Source organism: Pagrus pagrus (genome assembly GCF_965226575.1).
Source record: "Pagrus pagrus genome assembly, chromosome: 2".
NCBI lineage: Eukaryota > Metazoa > Chordata > Actinopteri > Spariformes > Sparidae > Pagrus > Pagrus pagrus.
Window position 1 is genome coordinate 5,866,236 of NC_140186.1, and position 22,136 is coordinate 5,888,371.

General features: G+C 42.6%; 1 protein-coding gene across 2 annotated transcripts in view; it reads left to right on the forward strand.

The window, feature by feature from the left end:
* Positions 1–21,656, forward strand: part of LOC311264886 (platelet-derived growth factor subunit A-like) — a gene marked incomplete at its 5' end in the record, with an annotated part of 50,522 nt that extends 28,866 nt beyond the window's left edge. Inside the window, 6 exons of one of the 2 annotated variants that reach the window (XM_084366070.1) lie at positions 11,066–11,128; positions 11,449–11,545; positions 16,352–16,459; positions 16,637–16,830; positions 19,090–19,216; positions 20,235–21,656. In XM_084366070.1, the coding sequence (XP_084222196.1) occupies positions 11,066–11,128; positions 11,449–11,545; positions 16,352–16,459; positions 16,637–16,830; positions 19,090–19,216; positions 20,235–20,245 (600 nt within the window). In that variant the 3' untranslated portion in view covers positions 20,246–21,656. Of the gene's footprint in view, positions 1–11,065; positions 11,129–11,448; positions 11,546–16,351; positions 16,460–16,636; positions 16,831–19,089; positions 19,217–20,234 lie in introns of those variants that run through there. The other variant, XM_084366069.1, reaches the window with a different exon arrangement.
* Positions 21,657–22,136: the final 480 nt, after the last annotated feature.

A 22,136-nucleotide genomic window follows, 5' to 3' on the forward strand; every position in this document is an offset into this window, starting at 1 on the left:
GCTCCTAATGCAGCTGAGCAGCGTCATGTATGACCAGCTAGCCAGTATGAGCCTGCTACTGTTTTGACTTGACTCAAGTGTTTTAGCTCCAGTAAAACCCATTAGCACGCTTGACCACCTCTAACAATACTGAGTTGGGACAGACAGCAAGAGGTAAATGATAGTTTTGATGCTGCTCTTTAAGATGCTTTGCACACATGTATTTTTTTATTATCCTGACATGTTCATACTTAGTTCATACTAATAATCATAAAATATACAATACAACAAACACAATTTTCATGTGATCAAGGAGGTTGCTTGCCTCTAAAGTAAAAACTAGACATCAATTCACATTAATTCTGTCTTATCTCCATTGAACTGCATCATTGTTGGCTGTGCTGACCTCATAGCCACGAGGCTACAGCATGTAAATAAAACTGCACACCTGCAACTGTTCATACAGTTTATCAGGCCCACCACTTATCAGCAGTTCAAGGTGAACCTTTATATCAAGAGGCCAGATGATAATTTCTGTTTCATAATTTCTCAGAAGCCTTTCATGATAGCTCTTCAGGCATACATATTTACATATTTACACACACGACATGACTTTTACTGTGAACTTTTGAAAGCTTTCTGTATTGTTACCACAATGACTCTATATGCATCTATTTTTATGGATTTTTTTGGTAATGTAAGAGAGGTGGAACAAGCTGTTAACACAGCATACATGTACTTTAACACCTTATATAAAAAAAAAGTGATTTATTCTATTTTCTCTCAATACTTCTATTTCTTATGTGTAGGTGTCGCTCTCGTCTATCATCAAGCTTTTAATAGAGGCAACTCTACTCCAAAAACACAACCAGACAGATTAATAAGACAGAGGTGAGAAGTGCCTCTTCATACCAACCCTCATCAGGTTTTATAACTTTTCCCTCTGCGGTTCAGCATCCTCCCACTCAAGCCCGAGCTCCCCTCCAGCTCAGGCTTGTTGAGCACTTGTCTCTGTCTTATCCAGGACTTTTAATGACTTCTCTGCAGAGATATAGAGGGTGATAATGAGGGCTGATGAAAAGGAGAGCAGAGCCAGGCTACTTCATGTCTCAACACAATCACCTGCTGGCGAGTTGGAAAGCAGGTAATAACAACACTGTATAATTAACACATAAACACACAAAAGAATGATTCGCTTTTGTTGGCTTTGCCAAAAATGCAGTCAAAGTCATTCTGTCTCAGGCACTGCATTCTAGTAAAAACTCTGGCATCTGATTTTGAAAGACCTGTGTTCTTTATACTTGATTAAAAGCCATTAGTGGCAGCTTTGGATCAAAGACGTTTTGTCTACACATACCTGTGCAACAAGCTGGCTCTCACTGCTGACAGGCTGTTTTTATTTTGCTTTATGTCTTTTTCCCTGCTCACTGAATTAAATGAGACATGTGTCTGCCTGTCAGTGTTAGAGTCCAGTTACACCGCATGTAATTACTTTTATTAACTTGCTTGACCGATCAGGCAAGTGGTAAAACAGAATAAAACACATTGTTTTTACCAGAGCTGATGATGGCGGTACTTAGAGTGAGCCAATCTTGCATCATTCTCATCTCTGTTGACGGTTGCACATGTGCAATACGGATCAGGTAATAGCAAATAGCTGCAGGTGAAGATGTTCATGAGCTGAAGTGCAAGAGAACATTTCTATTATTCTGGAAAGGAGAGTTTAGTTGAGTGATGTTAATGGATGTGGGCGAAACTCCTGACTATGTATTGCACAATTTGCCACAAGTTTGAGATTAAGGTGAAGATAAGATAAGATGAAACATGACACTTTACTTTATTCTGTGTTGTTATTTCATAACCGCTAATAAATAAAACTGTTTGTGTAGGGGCATTTAAAAATGACTTTGGGTAAGTGGATTTCTGACCCAAAAAAAACATTAACACTACTTAACTGATTTCACTATAATATATCAGCATGTTCATGAGCACAGAGATTCATTCAGTTTGATGGTATTTTGTCTATTGGTGGTGCTACAGCGACATATTAACTTTAAAAAAATGTGATAGGAGTTTATATTACACCAAATCTGGGTCAAGATGCAGTTTAACCACTGCAAATGTCTCAGGAGAGTAAATCGCTTTCTGTCAGCAGTGCAGTACCTCATATTGCTCTCGATATAAATACACAGTATATAATAAATCAGTCACTAGAGGGTTTCAATAAAACAAAACTTAAGTAGTGTGGGATCATGGGAGTTGTTGTCTTTATTTTTAAGCAACCACCATTGCAGATGAAAATCTATCTACGTGACTGAGGCGAAAATGTTATGTCATGACTCTCTCCCTGCAGTCATAACAACAGGTTACCTTGAACAAAATTAGGATTTTTCTGGGTTTAAACATTATTACTCAACAACACAATTCAACAAAATCTAGAACAAAAGTCTGGTTGTTTTTGACATTTTATGGCAATAATGTGAATACAAAAAAAAACATGTCTGTTCTGTTGAAAGGCATCGTGGGAAATGCGGGAAATCACTAACCAAACTGAAAAGTCAAAAACTCAGCGTGAACTGAACGTATATAAAAGCAAATAAATTGTAGTGGTAGTACCTTAAACACACTAATTCAGGAACGAGCCTCCCTCTCTGTTCCACTCAGGCTCTCCTGGTGCTCATTACAATCACACAAAGCGTCTGTGTCATCGTCCTGATTTGGAGTTAATACGATGCTTCCTCCTTCATCCAGCGTGGCTTTCAGAGTGATGCCATGATGTCACCTCACTGTGTGTGTGTGTGTGCATCACATGTGAACACACACACACACACACACACACACACACAGGGTAAACACTACCTCCACTACTTCCCTCCATTACCCCTCTTTAGACAGCGTTGCATTGTTTCCGAGCCAAAATTACCACATCAGCAGCCCTCCAAATACACCCCACATCCTTCGCTCTCAACGCAGCGACAATGAGGGAGAAATCCTTCTTTTGGAAGAGCAGAGAGGGGGATTTCTTCTCCCTCCAGTTCCCAGCGTGGTAATAACTGCCGTGAGAGCTTTACTAATTGGCCTCTTAATCTTTTGAAACGGCAGCGAAATAGAGCAGCAGAGAGTGAGAGAGGTTGAAAATGAGAATGATATGAAGAGAGAGAGAGAGAGGTTTACCCACAATGGTTATCTGTGCTTGGGTGTGTGTGTGTGTGTTACTGTACATTGAAGTGTGTGTGAGCTAGCATACATGTGCACTTGTGGTCTCTGGGAGTGTGTATGTGTTGTCAGTATTGCACATTGGGGGTTCATGTTAATAAATTATTTGTGTTTTAAAATGTTGGCTATGCATGTGGTAACAGTTGGTCTGTGTGTACTCCTTTGTGTGTGTGTGTGTGTGTGTGTGTGTGTGTGTGTGTGTGTGTGGTCACCGGGGTTCACCAACATTTCCTGATGATTCATCAATGGAAAACACAATTAACTCCCTCACTGCCTCCTAATTATTTCCGCAGAGGAGATTGAAGTCTCCCAACTGAAACGATGAACAATTGGTGACGGACGAACGTTTGAATCAAATGTTCCACCGGCCAAATGACCCGGCGGTGCCTGTTTTCACACTCTGCACTCATTAATTCCCTAACAGCTGTCAGCTGGGGCAAACCTTGTCAATCCTAATAAGAGTGTTTTTTGTTTTCTTTTTTTTTTTTTATTTATTCACTCTCTCAGTCCCAGCTGTGTCGATCATGCTCATGTTGATCATCACCTTATCACATAAATCAATTGGCAGCCATCGGAGGGAGAGGTGATAGAATTGGAGGAAGAGGAAAAGGGAAGAGGTGTTAACCTTCTTCTGCAGCTGGCTGGAAGTGGGTCAGGCTCGGGACGCACGAGAAGACAATTCAAATCCAAACAAATTTTATAAATGTTTTGATTTATCACACGCAGATCATTGTGTTCCTTGTTTGAAAATGAGGTAAAGGCGCTACATCTCACTTGTAATGACATAAATGATTGTGTTGTAGGCTCCTTAGAGTCACAGATCTCAGTGACGAGTGTGATCCGGCATGAATCAACACGTGTTAATAAGCACATCAGGGGGAAAAAAACTAAGCTGTGTCTGGAAATACATTGTCAACTTTCAAAGTAGTAGACATCATTGAAAATTGAAATTAAACCAAGGTAGATTATCTGAGGATGAAGGCTGTTTTAAAGGAATATTCTGCACAACGACCACACACCTTCACACCTGGGAGGTAATCAGAGCACAGTCTGGTCTGCTCAAGGGAGCTTCAGCATTGGTAACAATGGATGGGCAGAAGCATGCTTCATCACTTTACCATCAGCCGACGCTGCCTGGACTGGCAGTTTTCAGTGAACACAGCCGGAATGAGATGTAACAAAACAACCTCTGATAAGAAGGAGGCCAGTTTGACGACAGAGAAATACAGTACCAACATGTATTATTCGTAGTGTGCTGTTTTATTTTTATTTTATTCTTATTCTGTATGTGTGCTGACTGGGTGTTGTGTAAGTGTGGACCACTGTTGCACAGACAATTGCCCCCTTGGGGGATAATAAAGATTGATTGAATTGAAAATTGAATTGAACATGGTTTTCTTGTCAGGTTTGGCTCCTGGGTCAGCAAATAGTACTGCGAGCTGCATGGTTACAAGTTAACTAACGGTTACTTTAGCAAAAAGCTACCAGTATCTGTCCATCAGGATCTCCTCGTACTATATTCCTGGCTTTCATGCGTCCACCCCGTCCGGAGGTGTTCATCTGGAGGCTGCTGGTTAGCAGTAGTAAGCAGTTACTTTAGCAAAAGAACGAAAGCTGTTTGTATAGCCAGAGTCAGAGGACAGCAGAAAATCATACCTACAAGCCAACTTTAAAGCCTTTGTTGGACTGGATACTGGCTTGCAGCTGAGATACAGAGTAAGACATATGACATCGATTTTGACTTCAAGGACTGTTTAATGGAGTGTTAAATCTGTTGTGTGAGGGTCATTGCCTTGTTGCTTTCACTTCCTTGTCGTCTGAATCAGACATGTGGAAGCAGCTCTTTGTCTTTACCATCTGAACACATAGAGGCGGATTACAGATGTTAACAACAGGACAGGAAGTACTCTGGCAGGATCTGTGCTGTGATGTTTTGTCTCAAGGCTCAGATAAGACAACAGAGGTCTGTCTGTTTGTTCAAACAAACATTCCTCTGTTCACTTCACGTATTGAGGGTTTATTTAAATTGAAATTGTTATACTTAATTGTATTCCTGTATTGTGATATACAAGTATGACAAAGAAAATGTATGCAACTTTATATGTCTACTGCCACTGCATCCCAGGGGTTAACATTGTACTTTTTACTGCACTACATTTGTGTGACGGCTTTAGTTACTGGTTACTTTTCACATTTCAACATTTCTTGTCCAGTGAAAACCCCGAATGTTTCTGATAAACTGAAGGATGAGGTTCCTTTATGGGTTGAGCCAATTCTGCTACTTCTTCAGCTAAATAGACTATATGAAAAGTTTGGGATTAGTTAGAAAATGCATTGTCACAAAGCCAAAAACAGGCTGTGTTTCATGAAAAGTTGAATTTTTATTGATATGTGGTTCTCACAGGACAGCTACAAACAAATGATGATCTTAGAGAACATTATGCATTGGTGTACATTGCACTAACAGTAGTTAAAATCAATGCAATCTTATGCACCAGTAAGTAATCCACAAAATCACAGCCCTAGTTTATTAAAAGAAAAGAAAATAGCTGCAATGAAGGCCGACTGTTGCGTTGCCTCACGCTGCCTGTGTCTCGGCCTTAAAAGCTGCACTTGAACTCACCGCAAAGACCACAGCACGGGTTTGATTAGTGTCAACGGTGCAGGACACACCACAAAAATTAGGGCTACATGCGCTCACTCACGGCCGACCATTGGCCTGGTGTGTCAGGGCCCTAAACGGGGACAATTTCTCTGCATAATGTGTAGCCTAATTCTATTTTTCGCTCTTAAAAGTTACTTTCATTAGTTCTTTTGCTGATAATTACTTAGTAATTAAGTAAGTAAGGTTTTGAATCCAAGACTTTTACTTGTAGGGGAGTATCTCCACAGTGTGATATTACTACTTATATTACATTTCAGATTTGTGCAGCATTTTGTGGGAGCTCTTTGAGTGCTTTCCAGTTCAGTCTTTAATGTGGACTAAATCTGATTCAGATTGGTGGGAGGTCCAGCACTTACTGTATGCCCCTTCCAGTTAAGCTTGCTCTCTGTCTTCATGACTACGAGTTCACACAGTACAAGGGCCCTGTGTTTTCACTTTCCCAAACAGACCTAAATAAAGCATTCTCTCAGAGCCTTGTGGCCTGCGATGAACAGACGGGTGGGGTGGTTGGTGGGGGCGGTGGTGGTGGTGATGGGGTAGCATTACATGTAGGTAAATGCCGGCATATTTGAGATGGTAATCCTGGATAAGTCTCCAGTTGGCTGATGACCAAACATTCATGCGTCGCACAATAGGTTTTGGCAGGTGTCCAACAGTGGACTTACTCTGGGTTTAACAGTGAAATCCATTCTGACTTTTTTTGGAAAGGGCTTAAATAATTGATGTCGGATGGAGTGAAGAGAGACGGCGAGGAAAAATGTGTATAAAGGGTTTTTTTTCCCACCATGTGCTTGGTTTTGTGAATAAATTCGGGGATAGCCCTTAACCCCCACCCTGCTCGTAAAACTTTTTATCCCCTGCTGGATTAACTTTTACTGCCTCTCTCTTCTTTTTTTGTTGCTGCTCATACCTCTAACACCCTCCTCCCCAAATCTTATATTTTCATCTTAATCTTTTCTCATTGGTGGTATTCTCCTTTCCCACAGGGCAGCAGTCTGGGTGGGAGAGCTGTTTGTATTGTGTGCACCAAACAGTGCTGAAGTGCTCCTGAGCAAGGTCACACAAAACCCTAATATGGTGTAACGGTATTTGCGTCAGTCTGCTCGTAGGAAAAGAACTGGAAAAGTTATAAAAGAAATAAGTGATATGAGGTTTTCTCTGGTTTGTTATAAATAAACTCTCTAAAATATCTGTGGGAAAAAAGAAGACGGAGGAGACTGTAAAAAAAGTTATTTCAGCGCTCTGCTTTTGTTGTACGACAGTCATATAGTGTTTTTAAATGTAAGTAGAGGCGTTTAAAAGAAGTTTCCCTGCAGAAGCTTTAAATTTTGTTTACTTTTGTTAAAGTAAACAAAATAAAAATTTTAATGTTGTAAACACAGAGTATTTGGGCAATGACAGACAATATCTGATAGAAGACAGTACAATATATACACATAACACTTGTAAAGATGAAAAGAGATGTAGGAACTAGACTTTTTGCCGTAGCGACTACCTACTGTTAGCAAGTAGCTCAGTTATTTTGGAAACTAATGCTGCTTTTCCACCAAGCACGTCTACACAGGTTTGTTAAACGTGGGTCAACCCGCTAAAAATCGCCTATTGACCCCATTCCCACCTCCTGCAGGGAAGGCAGTCGGTCTGTGATTTTTATCTGCAGCTTTACGTTGTTGTTTCATGTCACGGATGCGTGCCGAAACAGGGAACAACACCAGGTAAAGTAAACACAAGCATGGAGGCCAGTGACGACACTTCATAGATCACCAGTTTGTACATTTTACTACAAGATCTTTATTTACGCGCCTCCACTGGATGTTGACCCGGGTGTAACTGTGTACACGTTCCCGTTGCACACAAAAGCCCAATCTTAGCAGGTTTAAGTGGGATTTTTGACCAGTGGAAAAGGGGTATAAGTGGTCTGGTTAGCTGACTGGAGTCTGCCTGCACCGCAACCTTGAATGACGGGGGTACTTACAGCGGGACAGAAGAGGTATGAGGCATCAGTACGGGGTGAAAACATCATGTTAGCAGTGAATGAGTTAACCAGAGTGACTCGGACACAACCAAAAACTTATGCCAACTTATTTCAGTCGTGCAGATTATTTACTCGACCGGGCCTTTTAAGTATGATTATACAAGCAGCTGTTACTACACTACGTTTTCTAAAGTTGAACTTAAAGTGTCTGCTCCTCTCTGTCTGTAACAGCAGGGAGGAAGCAGGGAGCTCGACTGTCCCAGAGAGAGACAACAGGCAACGGAAGAGACAAAATAAAGGAGAAGACAGAACAGAACGAGTGGGACGCATCAGAGCTGCTGCCAGGAGGAAGTGACAGCGTCACGGCACGGGTGTGTCGCCATTCAAGATCCGAATCGGTTCTGACCCATTTCCTCTCCATCATTCCGGTCCTTTGTCTATGTGTGTGTGCCGGTGTATGTGTGTGTGTGTGTCGGGTGCACTGAAGCCATTCAAGGGGAGATGGAGGGCGAGAGACAGAGGTGGACTTCTGTTGTGATGGAATTAGCCGCAGTCAGGCTAAATGGGCTTTAATTGGTGGAGTGTTTGGTCCAACACAGCTTGGATTTTCTACTGACACACACACACACACACACACACACACACTTCTGTCGGTCTTCTTTGATCCGAATAGGATTCATCTTGGTATCAACAAGCTTTTTATCTCTTGCCATTCTTTCCCTCAACTCATTCCAGTTTTCCATCCTTCGTCCTCTTTCCTTACTTTCTTCTCCTCTCTTGGTCTCTTTCCTTTGTCTTCACAGGAACCTGTGAGATTGAATCAGATTAGCGGTTTAATTTTTAAACGACTGTGTGTGTGCTGGGATGAAGGACGTTGGGTAAATTGCTGTGCACGTGTCCGTATGTGCATGGGAAAGTGAGGGAGACACAAAGGGAGAGTAAATGTGTACGTGCATGTTTGAGTGCTCGAGGCTGGATTTCCAGATTCCAGTGCTGCTTTATGAAGCTTTAGCTCTGGAAAGTCTTTAACATTCCCTCAACAATGTCCTTCACTAACCCAAAGAAGTGGATGAATGCAAAGGGCTTTTCATGTCACAGACTCTCAGCTAGATGGATATTAAAGGACCAGGTTAGTGTTTGTGTTGTGTTCATGCTCATTAATTATAAATCACACATAATTAACATAATTACCAGTTATTACTATCCAAAGAATACCAGAGGTAGCTGCATGTAATCTGATAAATTGCCTCCAGTGATGTCATTCAGTGGTAGTTGCATTGTGGGTAATGTAGGCGCCAGGTTTTGAAAAGGAAGTAGAATATGTGGAATTAAAAATCTCTGGTTCTGCTGTATCAGTTTTGATCATTTGTTTTTAAACTGTCCATAATGAGTCCAACAGTGTCATAGGTGTGCAATGCCTACGTTACCCACAATGCAATATAGCCACTGAGTGCAATGGAGGCAATTTATCAGATTACATGCAGGTATCATTACTCCCCAAGACCTGTAATAGTCAATAATTTCAATGACTACACTTTAAATTGATGATCATTGTTCCGTGTCTCAAACTATGCCATGTTGAATTTTATGGAGCTTGGCCTGGAAACTCCTTGAAAAGTCCTTGAATTTGACATTTAAGAAGGTGTGGGAACGCTGGAGGGAGGAGCAAAAGCAGAAGACAAAGCAAACAGGATCGATCCGGTTACATTTTTAAGAGGACAAGCCAGAAGAGGAGAGTGAAAGCATGAAGATGGAGCCACCACAGACTCGCCAATATTTAGGACACGGTTTTATATCCGTCCTTTCTTTTTATCTGATACTCCTGTCAGCACAACCCGTGGGAATCTCTTCCAGTTCTAGTGAGGCTGACCCCTTGACCTTGTAGCTCCACCATCAGACCAAGAGTTTCTCCTCCGCCCGTAAAGGGTTGATCTGGACACTCATTAATCAGCTTTATTACACAGCAATTAAACACTAACACAGTCACTGACTCCGTCTTACAGAGAGAGTCAGGCAGGAGGGTAATTTAAGATGGGACCACTGTCTTACAGAGCAACTGATTAACACATGATTTTAGCTGTAGGTTATGAATTAGCTTACGTGGAGACAGTCAGTCCTCACAGAAAAGTCTGGTCTTAGTGATGTACAAGAATAGTTTATCTGTCCACCAATAACAGTCCAACATTCAAATTTGCTTTATTTATCATGGAAGGCAAAGATGAAGTAGATATGTACACATGTAGATGTAACTGGGTCATAAAACATTAAAGAAACACACTAAACATCTGTTCGTTGTATCGGAACAAGTTGTGTGAAGTTGTTATACAGATGTGATCCAGTTGACCAGTTGTGACACTTATAAAACCAAATAAACGGGTCTTTACTGTAGTTTGCTGTCGGAGTTAACGCTCCTGCAATGTCTTCTAGTCAATTATGCAAAGCGCGCTCCAGTTCAGTGCCACGGGGACGCGCATGGCTATATCCTGTGACTGAAAGCATCCCGACTTCATTCACCCCGGAGATCACAGGACCGCTGGGAACTGATATCAAACTCCTCCGGGCTGCAGAGTGGAGAGGGTTTTGTGTTTTGTTTTTTTTATTGATGCCATTTGCCTTTTTCCTCCTCGTGTTCACGACACGGCTGCTTCTTCCAGGAAGTTTTAACTCAACTAGTTTTTTAAGATTCGCCCCATGTGAAGTGCCAAGATGCTCAGCTGCTGCAGGACGCACAGATGTGTGATTTTGACCGGATTACCCTGAGGACAAAGTGAGGACACGATGGTGGATATTGTTGGAAGTGTGAACGTAAAAGAAAAGCTTTCACATTTCCATCGGACACCTGTTCATCTGAAGCCAAAACCAGGAGCTGCTGAACATCAACTTGACCTCGGTTACATTGTTTGATGCGTTAAAAGAAACTCGGGCTTAAACATGCTTTGCGATCACTTCTACATCCTTTCAGAAGTCAGCCCTTCTCTCACCTACAGTGACTTCCACTGACTAAAGGAGCAGAGCAAGCTTGCCTCTCTACTTTAACCGCATTTCATTCAGGAGTTGAAACATCAACTGAAGCTTTTCGACGCTCCTGGCTCGCTCTTTCATTGAGGTCGTGGTTGTTGCCAGTTCTCCCGAGGGATGTTTGTGGGCTCCCGAGACCAGGGAGCGACCGCCCGGCTCCTGCAGTGGACCTTCGCCTCGTCCTGGTGCCTATGCAGCGGATCTGAGAGGAGATGAGAGCTGCGGTATACCACCTCCTCGCCGGCTGCCTCTGCCTGTTACGCACCGCTGCTGAGGTGAGCCGCGCGCGTATGATGTGGTTGATTTGTTTCACATGTGTTGTAACGTGTACAGAAATCATGAAAGTAACTGCAGCACACGCAGCAGGTTGAATTCATTATGCGTAATTACGCACGCATTTTTACGCAGTCTTTTGGCGTAGATCGGCAAAAGTATCATCCTTTTTTAAATAAATGCAAAAGTTATCTGCCACTGAGCCGCTGAGTTTGCAGATTAGTCGTGCTTGCATGCTTTTGCGCCCTTTACGCACCAACGGGCGCAGCTTTTTGTCTCCACCCGCAGTAAAGCGGCTCACGGACTGACTTTGTTTCCACAGGAGTCTCCTCTCCCCCGGGAGCTGTTGGAGCGCCTCTCCCGCAGCGAGATCCGCAGCATCAGCGACCTCCAGCGGCTGCTAGAGATAGACTCCGTAGGTAAAGCGCTTCATTATAATACAAATCGCTCCCTCCTACAAGCTGGATTAGCGAGCCTCACAGCAAAAATGAGGTTATTCAGCAGAAAAACTCAGCTCATGTTGTTGATGTGTGCACCATAATGCACAAATGCCTGCTCAGCTGTTATTCAAGGTGAAGGATTATTATGCAGTGCTGCGAAAAGTAGTCAAAAGTCTCAAAAGTGCAAATAAAAGTATATCATCAATATATTTCATATACTCAATCAATATCTTCAATCAGATTGGATATTCAGCATTTTTCTGATCATTGGAAGCAGTGTTTCATTTTAAAATCTGATTGCTGATAAAATAAGAACAGAACAAAGACTGATGTCCCTGTGGCCTGGAAAGATCCTGAGTGGGTTCAACCTCAGCACAGAGTAACTGCTGACAAACATCAGCCCACCAGTGGCTTCCATGTGCCAGTCAGAGCTGCTGCTTCCCTCCCTGTCTGTGCCTTGAGAGATTAGTTGCATCTGGTTCAGTGCACAGTGAGAGGATGCTGTCCTCTCGGCTCATTACTGGAATACCTCACCGGATGTTGCTCGGAGACCAGTGGCCTGTCTTGCTCCTTTACACCCGCCGTGAACTCAGAGGCAGAGTTAACTTTGTGCTTGTCAGCCACTGCCAATGGTAAACTCGGAACGAGAGGTCGATTTGTAAAGAAAATGTGTGTTTAAAGGGGCATTCTGCCATTTTTACACAACAAAATCAGTGTGTGGGGTCAGGAAAACAGTTAAATATCATCTGCTTCAGCCTTGTTTCTACCAAGGAACTTTACTTATAATACCATTTGAACTTGTTATATATGTACTGAAACCCCAGGGTTACGGTTTTCTAGTACAGACAGTACTCTTAAATGTAGGCGGGGTTGTCTCTGGTTGATCTTCGGGTCTGCAGTGTTCCACTTCACCTATTAGTTTCGGATCAGTGCGCTATGTGCCTCAACAGACGGTTAATGATGAAACAGGACGGCATGGAGCGCTTCTTTTGGTACCATCCACAACTTTTGATAGTGGAAATGCAAAAATAACTGCTCTGTAACGTGTAACTGGACTGAACTTCTTGGTTGAAACGTGGCTTTTGTGAAGTCTGAAATATATTATGATGTCACAGTGATGTGAGCCAGGTGATCTTATCTTGGGCTTGAAGGCTAAAAGTTTTCAATGGGAAGGTTAGAAACAGCAGAGGGTGTGGAGTTTTAAAGATGTGAGCATTTACCAGGCGTAGGGGGCCTAATGAAGAGACAGTTGCATTATGGGAATTGTTGTGTTTTAGAGCTCCATGCTAAGGACTAAAATGTGGGATTTCTCAACTTCTGCTGCACGAGATCCCCTAAAACCAGTAGTTTGTGCTGATAGTTTTCCTGCCTTTAACTCCCTTCAAGTTCAAGAAAGAAGTTTCAGGAAGCTGTCATTCTGATTTAGTGAAACTTTCCTCATCAATATATATAGATAATTATCAGTTTCCATGTCAAACACTTGCCTAAGAGGAAATCTGTGTAATAATAATACCTGTAAAAACATTTTTCCTCTTAAAAACTTAATGGTTCTGTTATGTGGCATTTTTCTGGCTGAGCAGTTAAATTCAACAGAAATGTGTAAGGAGAAAAAAGTGTTTTGTGCATTAAAAAAACCCCAAAAGGTAAACATTATGTAAGTAAAAAAAACTAGGCCACAACTCATAAGCAATATTCACCTTCAATAAACACAGTAGATGCCAGTTCTCATTATCCAGGTTATAAATCAGCACTGAGCGAATCAGTGAGGTGAGACAGGAGGAAATAACTGTGGCATAAAACCGGCTTTATTCCATTTTCGCCTCGGGTCAGACTCCAGATTCCTGCCACACAAACTTTCCTCCGCTCTGAACTTCTGGTCGTCTGTGAAAAGTAGTTGATTCATTTTTTAATGTCTGCCGCTCCGAGCGGTGCCACCATTAATCCTGGCATCATTGAGATGCAAATGTCGAGTGTGACGGCTCCCCGGCTCGGTGGGGGTCAAGTGGCTCACTTCATTATGCTGTTGTCATGCTGCCCATTATTGGTTTGAGAGCAGGGCCCGCTGGAAGGCTGCTGTGTTGCTATGTATAATTCATGCTCAAATTCCTGCATGTCAGGGCGAGAGAGAGGGCGAGAGACAGAGACACAGAGAGAGAGAGAGGAAAGTTGAAGGTGGACTTTGTTGTGTTTTAGAAGCACATTGTGTATACAGGCAGGCGTGTGTGCGTGACTGCTTGCACACACACACACACACACACACACATGGCAGGGAGCTCTGCATGACGGGTGCACACACACACACACACACACACTCAAACGCACACACAAAGAAGTGTGAGGTTTGGTATTCAGAATCAAATTAAAACAGTCCTGCCCAGACATCATTTATGTTGATTTCTGGGAATCTTTCTCTCTTTTTTTTCTCCCCCCTCTCTTACACAAACACACACACACACACACACACAAACACACACACAAACACATACACACAAACCTAGAGGTTCACACTGCACAGACAAACTCCTAATTTATTGGCTATGAACGTGTCTGTGGATATCCTGTGGTTTGGCACTGCTGAGTGTTGAAATGGTTTGATGGATCTGTGAACACTTCAGAAACACTTGACTGGTTTTTACAGCATCTCATGTTAAACACACACACACACACACACACACAAACACACAAAGGCAGAGCTCCCTTGTTAGGTTTTAAATCATCACTAAACCAAACATAAACATCAGCTTGGATTTTTCCGCTCGTCGTGATTCAAGATTTATTTATGTATTTATTTACGGTTAAACAAAAGCCATTAAACAGTCATAAAAACAGACTAGGAGCATCACTAGAAACATACTCAGATGTTTTATGATGCTATAAAATAAATGCACTCACTGCTTACATTTAATCTCTGATAGCCGAGTCCGAACATGAAAATAAATGGCACTTTTTTTCCTCCCCAGTTCGGAGGTGATTTCCCACAATGCTGCTTATTATTAGACCTCCTACAGTCAGTACACAGTCGTAATGCTCACTGCTTATGTGAAAACAACCTCTATTCATCAGTTCAGTTTCCGTTTATGTGAGTTAAGGCTTACAGGTAAACATTTCTGATTTGGCTACATGTGAAAGCAAACTGTTAAATGTTCAGAGTGAGTCATCTCAGGTCAACTTCTCCTGACTTCTCCTTGGGGACAATAATGTTAAAGTTGACACTTCTACCACTTGCTTATTTTCTTTAGGTTAATCAAACCAATATATTCAGAAGGAAGTATGTGTAACTATAACAGCAACAACAACAGTTGTTATGTCACAGAGTCAGCTTTACAGCTCTTGACTTAAAAAAATAAAATGGAGCAGTGATTTCAACGAAACAGAGAGTGCGAAAGAGCCACAGATAAACTGTCCCCTGATCAGCATTTCACTTGTAGAGCATTACCAACCTGTTCACATTCCCAGTCATCAACAGACATGTCGGAAAGCCTTTCTAACATGTTGTAAATGTGATATGGTCACAGTTTGCTTAGGTTTAGGCTCCAAAAGTCGTTGTTTAGCTTTAGAAGAATAATGTTTGGATTAAAATAAGTATGTTACATATGTGCCGTAATGTACGTGATCCAAGTTTAATATGTTACGTAAATTAAATTGCATATGTGAGTTAAAATACGTCACCGTTTAGTTTTGGTTTCATACTCACAGGACATGAACAGTGGTCACTTCCTACATAGACTTAAAGATGCTAAAGGATGCCTTCAGTGACCTTATAGAGGAGACCAACCACTCAAAGCATTTTGATTAGAAAAGTATGAGAACAGTCTCTAACACCAGAGATGGCGGGTGTACGACATGCTTTTTCTTCTGGCTCTCTCCCCATTTATTTAGATTGGGGACTTTGGTACCTTGTGCTGTCTGTGGAGAGAGAAAGGAGGCTTTGAGTTCTCTTTTTTCAATCTTGACACATTTCTCTGTCACTTGTCATGTATACAAAACAAATGCAACTCTCTGAACGCCCTCTAGGAAAGACTGTTTGAAAACATGCAACATTAACCCCAACTTGAAACAATTATTGCATCTTGCTTCTCTTTATGATGGCCAACTTACCACTCTGCCTCACGCTCAGAGGCCACACTGAGTCATTCAGAAAAGCTATCAACAGTTGCATCATGTTTAAATTCTCCGTACCTGCAGTCAGAAACTCTGTCAGTTTGGCCGTCAGTTCCTCAGCTGAGTTGTGACGACCCGTGAGTGAACTCTGATGAATTAGATTTAAAATGTATCTGATATACGCACTGACAGGCTGTGTTTCTCACTGGCTGCATTTACATGCAGAGAACTCAGTAACCTGAGATATAAACATCCTAACTCAGTTAGAATAACCTAGTTTAGCTTGTGCTCTGATCATGAGAGACTTGATAAAGATGTCTGTAATAAACAACTTGCTGCAGCATGTAAACATCCCCCCGTCTTCACAGTTTGTTTATCGGTCAGTCGGTCAGTCATCAAGACGTTTTATGTGGATGTTCATGGTGCCCAGTTTGAATGTTTTGACCTTTTTAAGTCCATCTTGTACAAAAGAAACAATCATCCACTAAGGAAATAGCCATAATATTAACTAATAACATTCAAGCTTCCCAGAAGAAAAACCCATTACACTTATTTTATCCTTCAAAGAAGAAAGTGTGTGTGTTCGGTGTCTTGGTATGTGTGTTTGGGAATATTTATGAATGGTGTCTATAAGGGTGAGTGTGTGACGTCTGAACGTGCGTGTGTTGTTTTGTCTTTATCCAGAGAACGAGGTGATCGAGGAGACCAAACACAGCTACCACAAGGACTTCTCTCACAGCTTCCCCGACCTGAAGAGAGGGCACACACACACCAGACACAGGAGGAGCACCGGTGAGACACACACACACATACATAACACACCATCAAGGTCTCAGAAACTGAAACACACTGGCTAAAGGATATATATTATAGTTGTATGGAGTGAACATTGGCTATAGAACAGGCCGGCTCTAAGTGCTCTTTCCTGCTTGGTGTCTGTGATCTTTGACATTGTTTTCCCCCCTGCAGTGGTGGAAGAGGCCTTGCCAGCGGTGTGTAAGGTGCGGACGGCCATCTATGAGATCCCCAGGAGCCAGGTGGATCCCACCTCAGCCAACTTCATCATCTGGCCGCCCTGCGTCGAGGTGAAGCGCTGCACCGGCTGCTGCAACACCAGCAACATGAGATGCCAGGCGGCTCGCAAGCACCACCGTATGGTCAAGGTACGGAAACATTTAGTAGAGAAGCCGCAACAACACTACCCAGGACACATATGTACAGTAGATGCAGTAACTCATCCACTATATACGATATCAGCAGCTGACCTGACCCGATATTATGGCCCGTTTCTTTCCATTGTGTTCTCATTTTCATCAGAGACACTTCAGACCAACCAGCAGAAGAGATGATTTAAAGCTCTGCCCAGAAAAACAAACAAAAAGGCCGTAAAGGAGGCAAAAACTTTACTTTCTAAACTTTCATTCTCACCATCCCAACATGTCGGCACATTCATCGTAAACGCCGGTAATCGCTCTACAAACATTTTGTAAGAGGCTTCTGCTATTTGTCTTTTAGTGGCACCGACGTACGCGTACAAAAAACTAATGATGGCAAAGGGAATGTAAACACACCAGCACACAACCATTTACTGGAGGTATACACTCTACACCGGCCAAAAACAATTACTCTACCCAGCTTGACCATTGTGTGTGTGTGTGTGTGTGTGTGTGTGTGTGTGTGTGTGTGTGTGTGTGTGTTATTGAGAGTCTGGCAGTGAGTTAGTTCAAGAACTTAATAGCTTCCTTTTGATCTCTGCCAGAGCTGGAAATAAGACTCAGTAAACCCCGATCGTTTCACACAATCTGCCAACTGGGAGCTGTCCCAAGGTGTGTGTGTGTGTGTGTGTGTGTGTGTGTGTGTGTGTGTGTGAAGGGATCTAAGATGCAATTTTTAATCTCCAGAATAACAATATTAACCTGATATTGATATTCAGTGTGTCTAAAAGAAGTTTTATATGTGTGTCCATGTTAAATGTTGATCAATTAGACAACAAAGCTCACATCCAAAGATAAAAATGTAAACAAATAAACAAGATTAAAAATCTGAGAGAGAGAGCGAGTGGAAAATAAGAGTGAACGATGGACGAATAAGAAAAGGTATTTGTGTGTGTTGCCAGAAGTCGAGAGGGGAAAAAGTTGAGGGAGAAAAAGAGAGGGCGAGTTTGATTCTCTGTGCTTTATCCTGCTGATACCCAATCTGAGATGAAAGGAACGGTCCTCTGTCTGCTTACAGAGGAAATCAAAAATAAAGTCACTCACATGTGCTGAGATCCAGCGTTCAGAGGGTGAACGGTCACGAGTGCAAGATGCACTCACACACAGCCGGAGGGGAATTGGCCGGGCTGAGGTTCAGGTGGTGTGTCCATGTGTGTGACAAAGAGAGAGAGGGACAGATAGAAAGATAATGTTAGCATTAGCATCTTAACAGCACTGCTGTCATATCAGGCTGTCACCTCAAGTGTGAGAGGGAAGCAGCAGGAAGGACAGTCGGAGGCAGTTGTACACATTGACCTGTCAGTTTTGGAGAAAGTTGCTGCTCAACATTTTAAGTATCCCTTGGATTTGCTCCAGAATGAGGGCAATCTGGAGCATGTGATCAACAGGTGCATTAGCGTAGTGTTGGCAGTGATGCGGGTGCTGTACTGGACTGTTGTGGGGTGTGAGCATTGGCTGTAAATAAAGTGGACAGAGCCACCAAGACGTCACCCGTAGGCTTCTGAAGAAATTAAGCTCAAAGTGGGTGATATCGGTGGACGCCATCTTGGCAGTACCTGACTCCGCCCAACTCCTGGCTGATCAGAAACGGGCAAAGAGGAGCCCGGGTGGAGCAGAATGAAGCCTGGTTACTGAAACACATCCACCTTGCTGGAAGCTACCAAGCTATAAGAGGGGACGCCTAAACTTTGTCCAGTGAGTTGAGTTGCAGAGTGTTGGAGATATCAGCTGTAGAGATGTCTGCCTTGTCTTAAAATAATGCAACTAGTGCTGTTTTTCCTTTACATCTGCCGGCCTGGCTCTACTCGGTTGGACTCGGCGCAGCCACAAGTGCTAGTGGAGCAACGGCATAAATAACACTGAACAATTCAACAGCAATGTCTCCCTTCACAACCCATGACCAGGTTACTCAGGATGATGTTTGATTGTGAGCAGTTTCATGGAGGAACTAGAGAGTAAGGTTGTTAGCTGGGCAACCTAATGTCCCATTTGAGCAAACAGGCGCACTATGATGGACTGTGACTAGACGATTGCTGTTTGGAGGAGAGTTTAGGAAACAATTTCAACCATTCCAGTAATTTTTAATTTAAACAAAAGCTGAGTAAGTGTTTTCTCTGCAATATAGTTGAAAAAATCTTTCTCTTCATGTCCTCCAGTATGTAACCTCTCTCTCTCACTCACTCTCTCTCTCTTTCTCTGTCTCTCCAGGTGGCGAAGGTGGAGTACGTGCGGAGGCGTCCCAAGCTGAGGGAGGTGCAGGTGAGGCTGGAGGATCACCTGGAGTGCATGTGCACCAACAAACGCCACATCAGCCCAAACTCAGACACAGACAATGGTGAGCAAACAGCTGTGTGTGTGTGTGTGTGTGTGTGTGTGTGTGTGTGTGTGTGTGTGTGTGTGTGTGTTTACTTATGCATTGGCTCGTGTCTCATGTGAAGGCTGCTCCTGTCTGAATGTGTCTACTGACACCAAAAGCAGCTGATAAGAGATCTGAGGTATTTACTGTGTTTTTCTTCTCTGCTTGAATTAGTCCTCCCTCAGGGCAACACCCCCTCACACACACACATGCACACGCACAGATGCATGCACACACACACACACACACACACACACACACACACACACACACACACACACACACACACATGCATGCACGCACACACACACATTATCCAAAATTTTCTCCTGAATTAGCGCCAACAACAGACAGCAGCACTAATAAAAATGCTTTCCTGCAGTTCCAACATGCATTAAAATTGTGCTGAATGGGATCATAAATTTTATGCAAAGCTATAATTATGTTATTTCAGCTTCTCATCTGTCACATTAAATATAAAAAAGCCTACTCACTGGGAGTCACCGTGAACAAAATGAGTTATAAAATTAATTTCTACATTAAAGTTGACTGTAAATCACTTGATGAATGATAGTGGATCAGATTATATCACACTGGAGGGCTTACAGTTAAAGCATCCTGTAATTAAAACGTCACAGGGTCAACCCCTGTAGCAGCCATGTGACTTCCTGCTGACACACCTACCTGCTGACGTCCTGCAGGTCACAGCGTCACCAGCTCAATGTAAAAATGTGTATTTAGGCCCTTCAAACATACACCTAGTTATTTAGAGCAATGTTTATCAATGTGCTCCAAGTGTGCATGTTTAAATAAACAAATAAACAACTAGATAACGCTTTTTCTGTGTTTGTCCGCCTCAGTTGTAAACAGTTTTAACCGAGCACAGTTACAGTTCAGCACATATGTGTAAGTCTTTGTATGACTCAGCATAAATATTTCATCTTGTCATTGTTGAAGGAGGAGTTTTCTCATCTTCACTCGACTCTTTTCCCAACAGGCATCAGGTGAATAGAGACGGACAGACGGAGGAGAGGAGGACCGGAAGAGGCCGACGACCTGAGCTAGAAAACAAGGACGAGCACCTTCAGCCTCCAACACCTCCACCACCACCTGCCATCAAGGGACTGTGAAGGTTTGACGGAGTGTATTTTGAACCTTTGGGGAGGTTTAATGGAGGATAACTGACTCTTATGGACCTCAACTGTACTTTGAAACATTTGTAAAAAATAAACTGAGAGCGACGAATCACAGAAACGAACGCGAAACAGACTGACGGTTTCCCCGCTGTGATTCCTCGACGGAGAAAAGAAGCGATTAGACGATGAAAATGCAGAACGCTGGCACGGGTGAGGTGCATTCTGGGATATGGAAAGACTTATTGTCTGCCTCTTGTTCCTTCTCCAGAGTATAAACCGCTCAGCGACTCGGATTATAAACTGGGTGGAATCCTTTCTAGAAACAGTGACTGGGATTAGGTTTTTTTGTACTCAAGATTTACTCTTCCTCAGCAGAACACACACACACACACACGCACGTATATCCTCTTATTTTTATAACCTCTCATTTTCTATCGCTGTCTGTTTCTACTTCTGCTATGTTATCCACATAAAGAATGGAGGGGAGGAAATCCTCCTGACATGTTACTGATACTAATAAACTATTTATATGAACACAAAGTGAGCGTGGTGATCAGAAAATAGCTTTTAGAGAAACGGGTTTTGCTTCCCAGAGTGACTGAAGGACTTAAGAATGTATTTAAGCCTGAAAGAGGACCCGAGCAGGCTTCTGTACGGGTGTGTGAGAGAGATTATCTGGAGGATCATAATACTGAGGCTAAAACCCCTGTGAATTTGTAACTGAGAGTCTCACACACACACACAGTCAGACATAAAACCCCACCAATGGAGAGGATAGATAAAGGCATGTGTGGGCTGTTAACACAGTGAAGTAAGCCACAGCCAGCAGGTGATTATTCAGCGTTGCTACAGAGCGACTGTTGTTATTTCAAGGTCAAGCTGAGGAAATGACAATTAACTCAGTAAAGAGGAAGGTAAATGTTTTCAGGAGTGACCTCATCTCATGACTCGCAAACGCTACATGACACAGAGGAGAGGGTGACATCATATGAAAACACCACACGTCTGTCGGCTGCTCACCCCAGTGTCCGTTTCCATTATGATGAGGAACTCTTTTCTGTCTTTCCACGTCCACTCTCTGTATAAAGAAAAACACAAAGGCACTTGTATGCACATTCATTTAACCCTTCAACACGGGCAAGATTGCATGTAGTGATGCACAATGGACCGGTCGTGACGTTGCTGAAATAATTCCTGTGATAATAGCTCCAAATAGTTTACATCAATATATGTTTGCACATTTTGGAGTATTGCATTAGGAAAGGTTGATGGAAACTGTGCTTAATGAGAGATGGAAACACATTCAGCTCATAAAAATCTATCTGTGCCCTCAACCTTAATATGTCTTAAAGGTGCAATATGTAAGAATTGGCCACCTGTTGAATTCATACTCAAAACATGGCCATGCAGCTAGCAGTCGGGACCGGGAGCTCGGAGCACGGAGGGAGCTTTGCATCAGGACGAGACGCGGCTAGCTGTTTGGCATGCTAACTTCAGTAGATATCTCTTCAACACAATACATAGAAGTCGTTATTTTTTCACTTTCTGTTGACAATTTGTTACATTTTGTTTACATCCAAAAACGCCTACATATTACACCTTTAAGATACTGGCACTCCATTGTGAAAACTGATGCAGCTGCAGATTCACAAGATCACATCTTGTCTGGCTTCAAGCTTTGCACGTGTGGCTGAACACACAGGCATTGAACCAATCAGCGTCCAATGAGCAACTCCTCGCTGATACAGGCGGGGTTTACATGT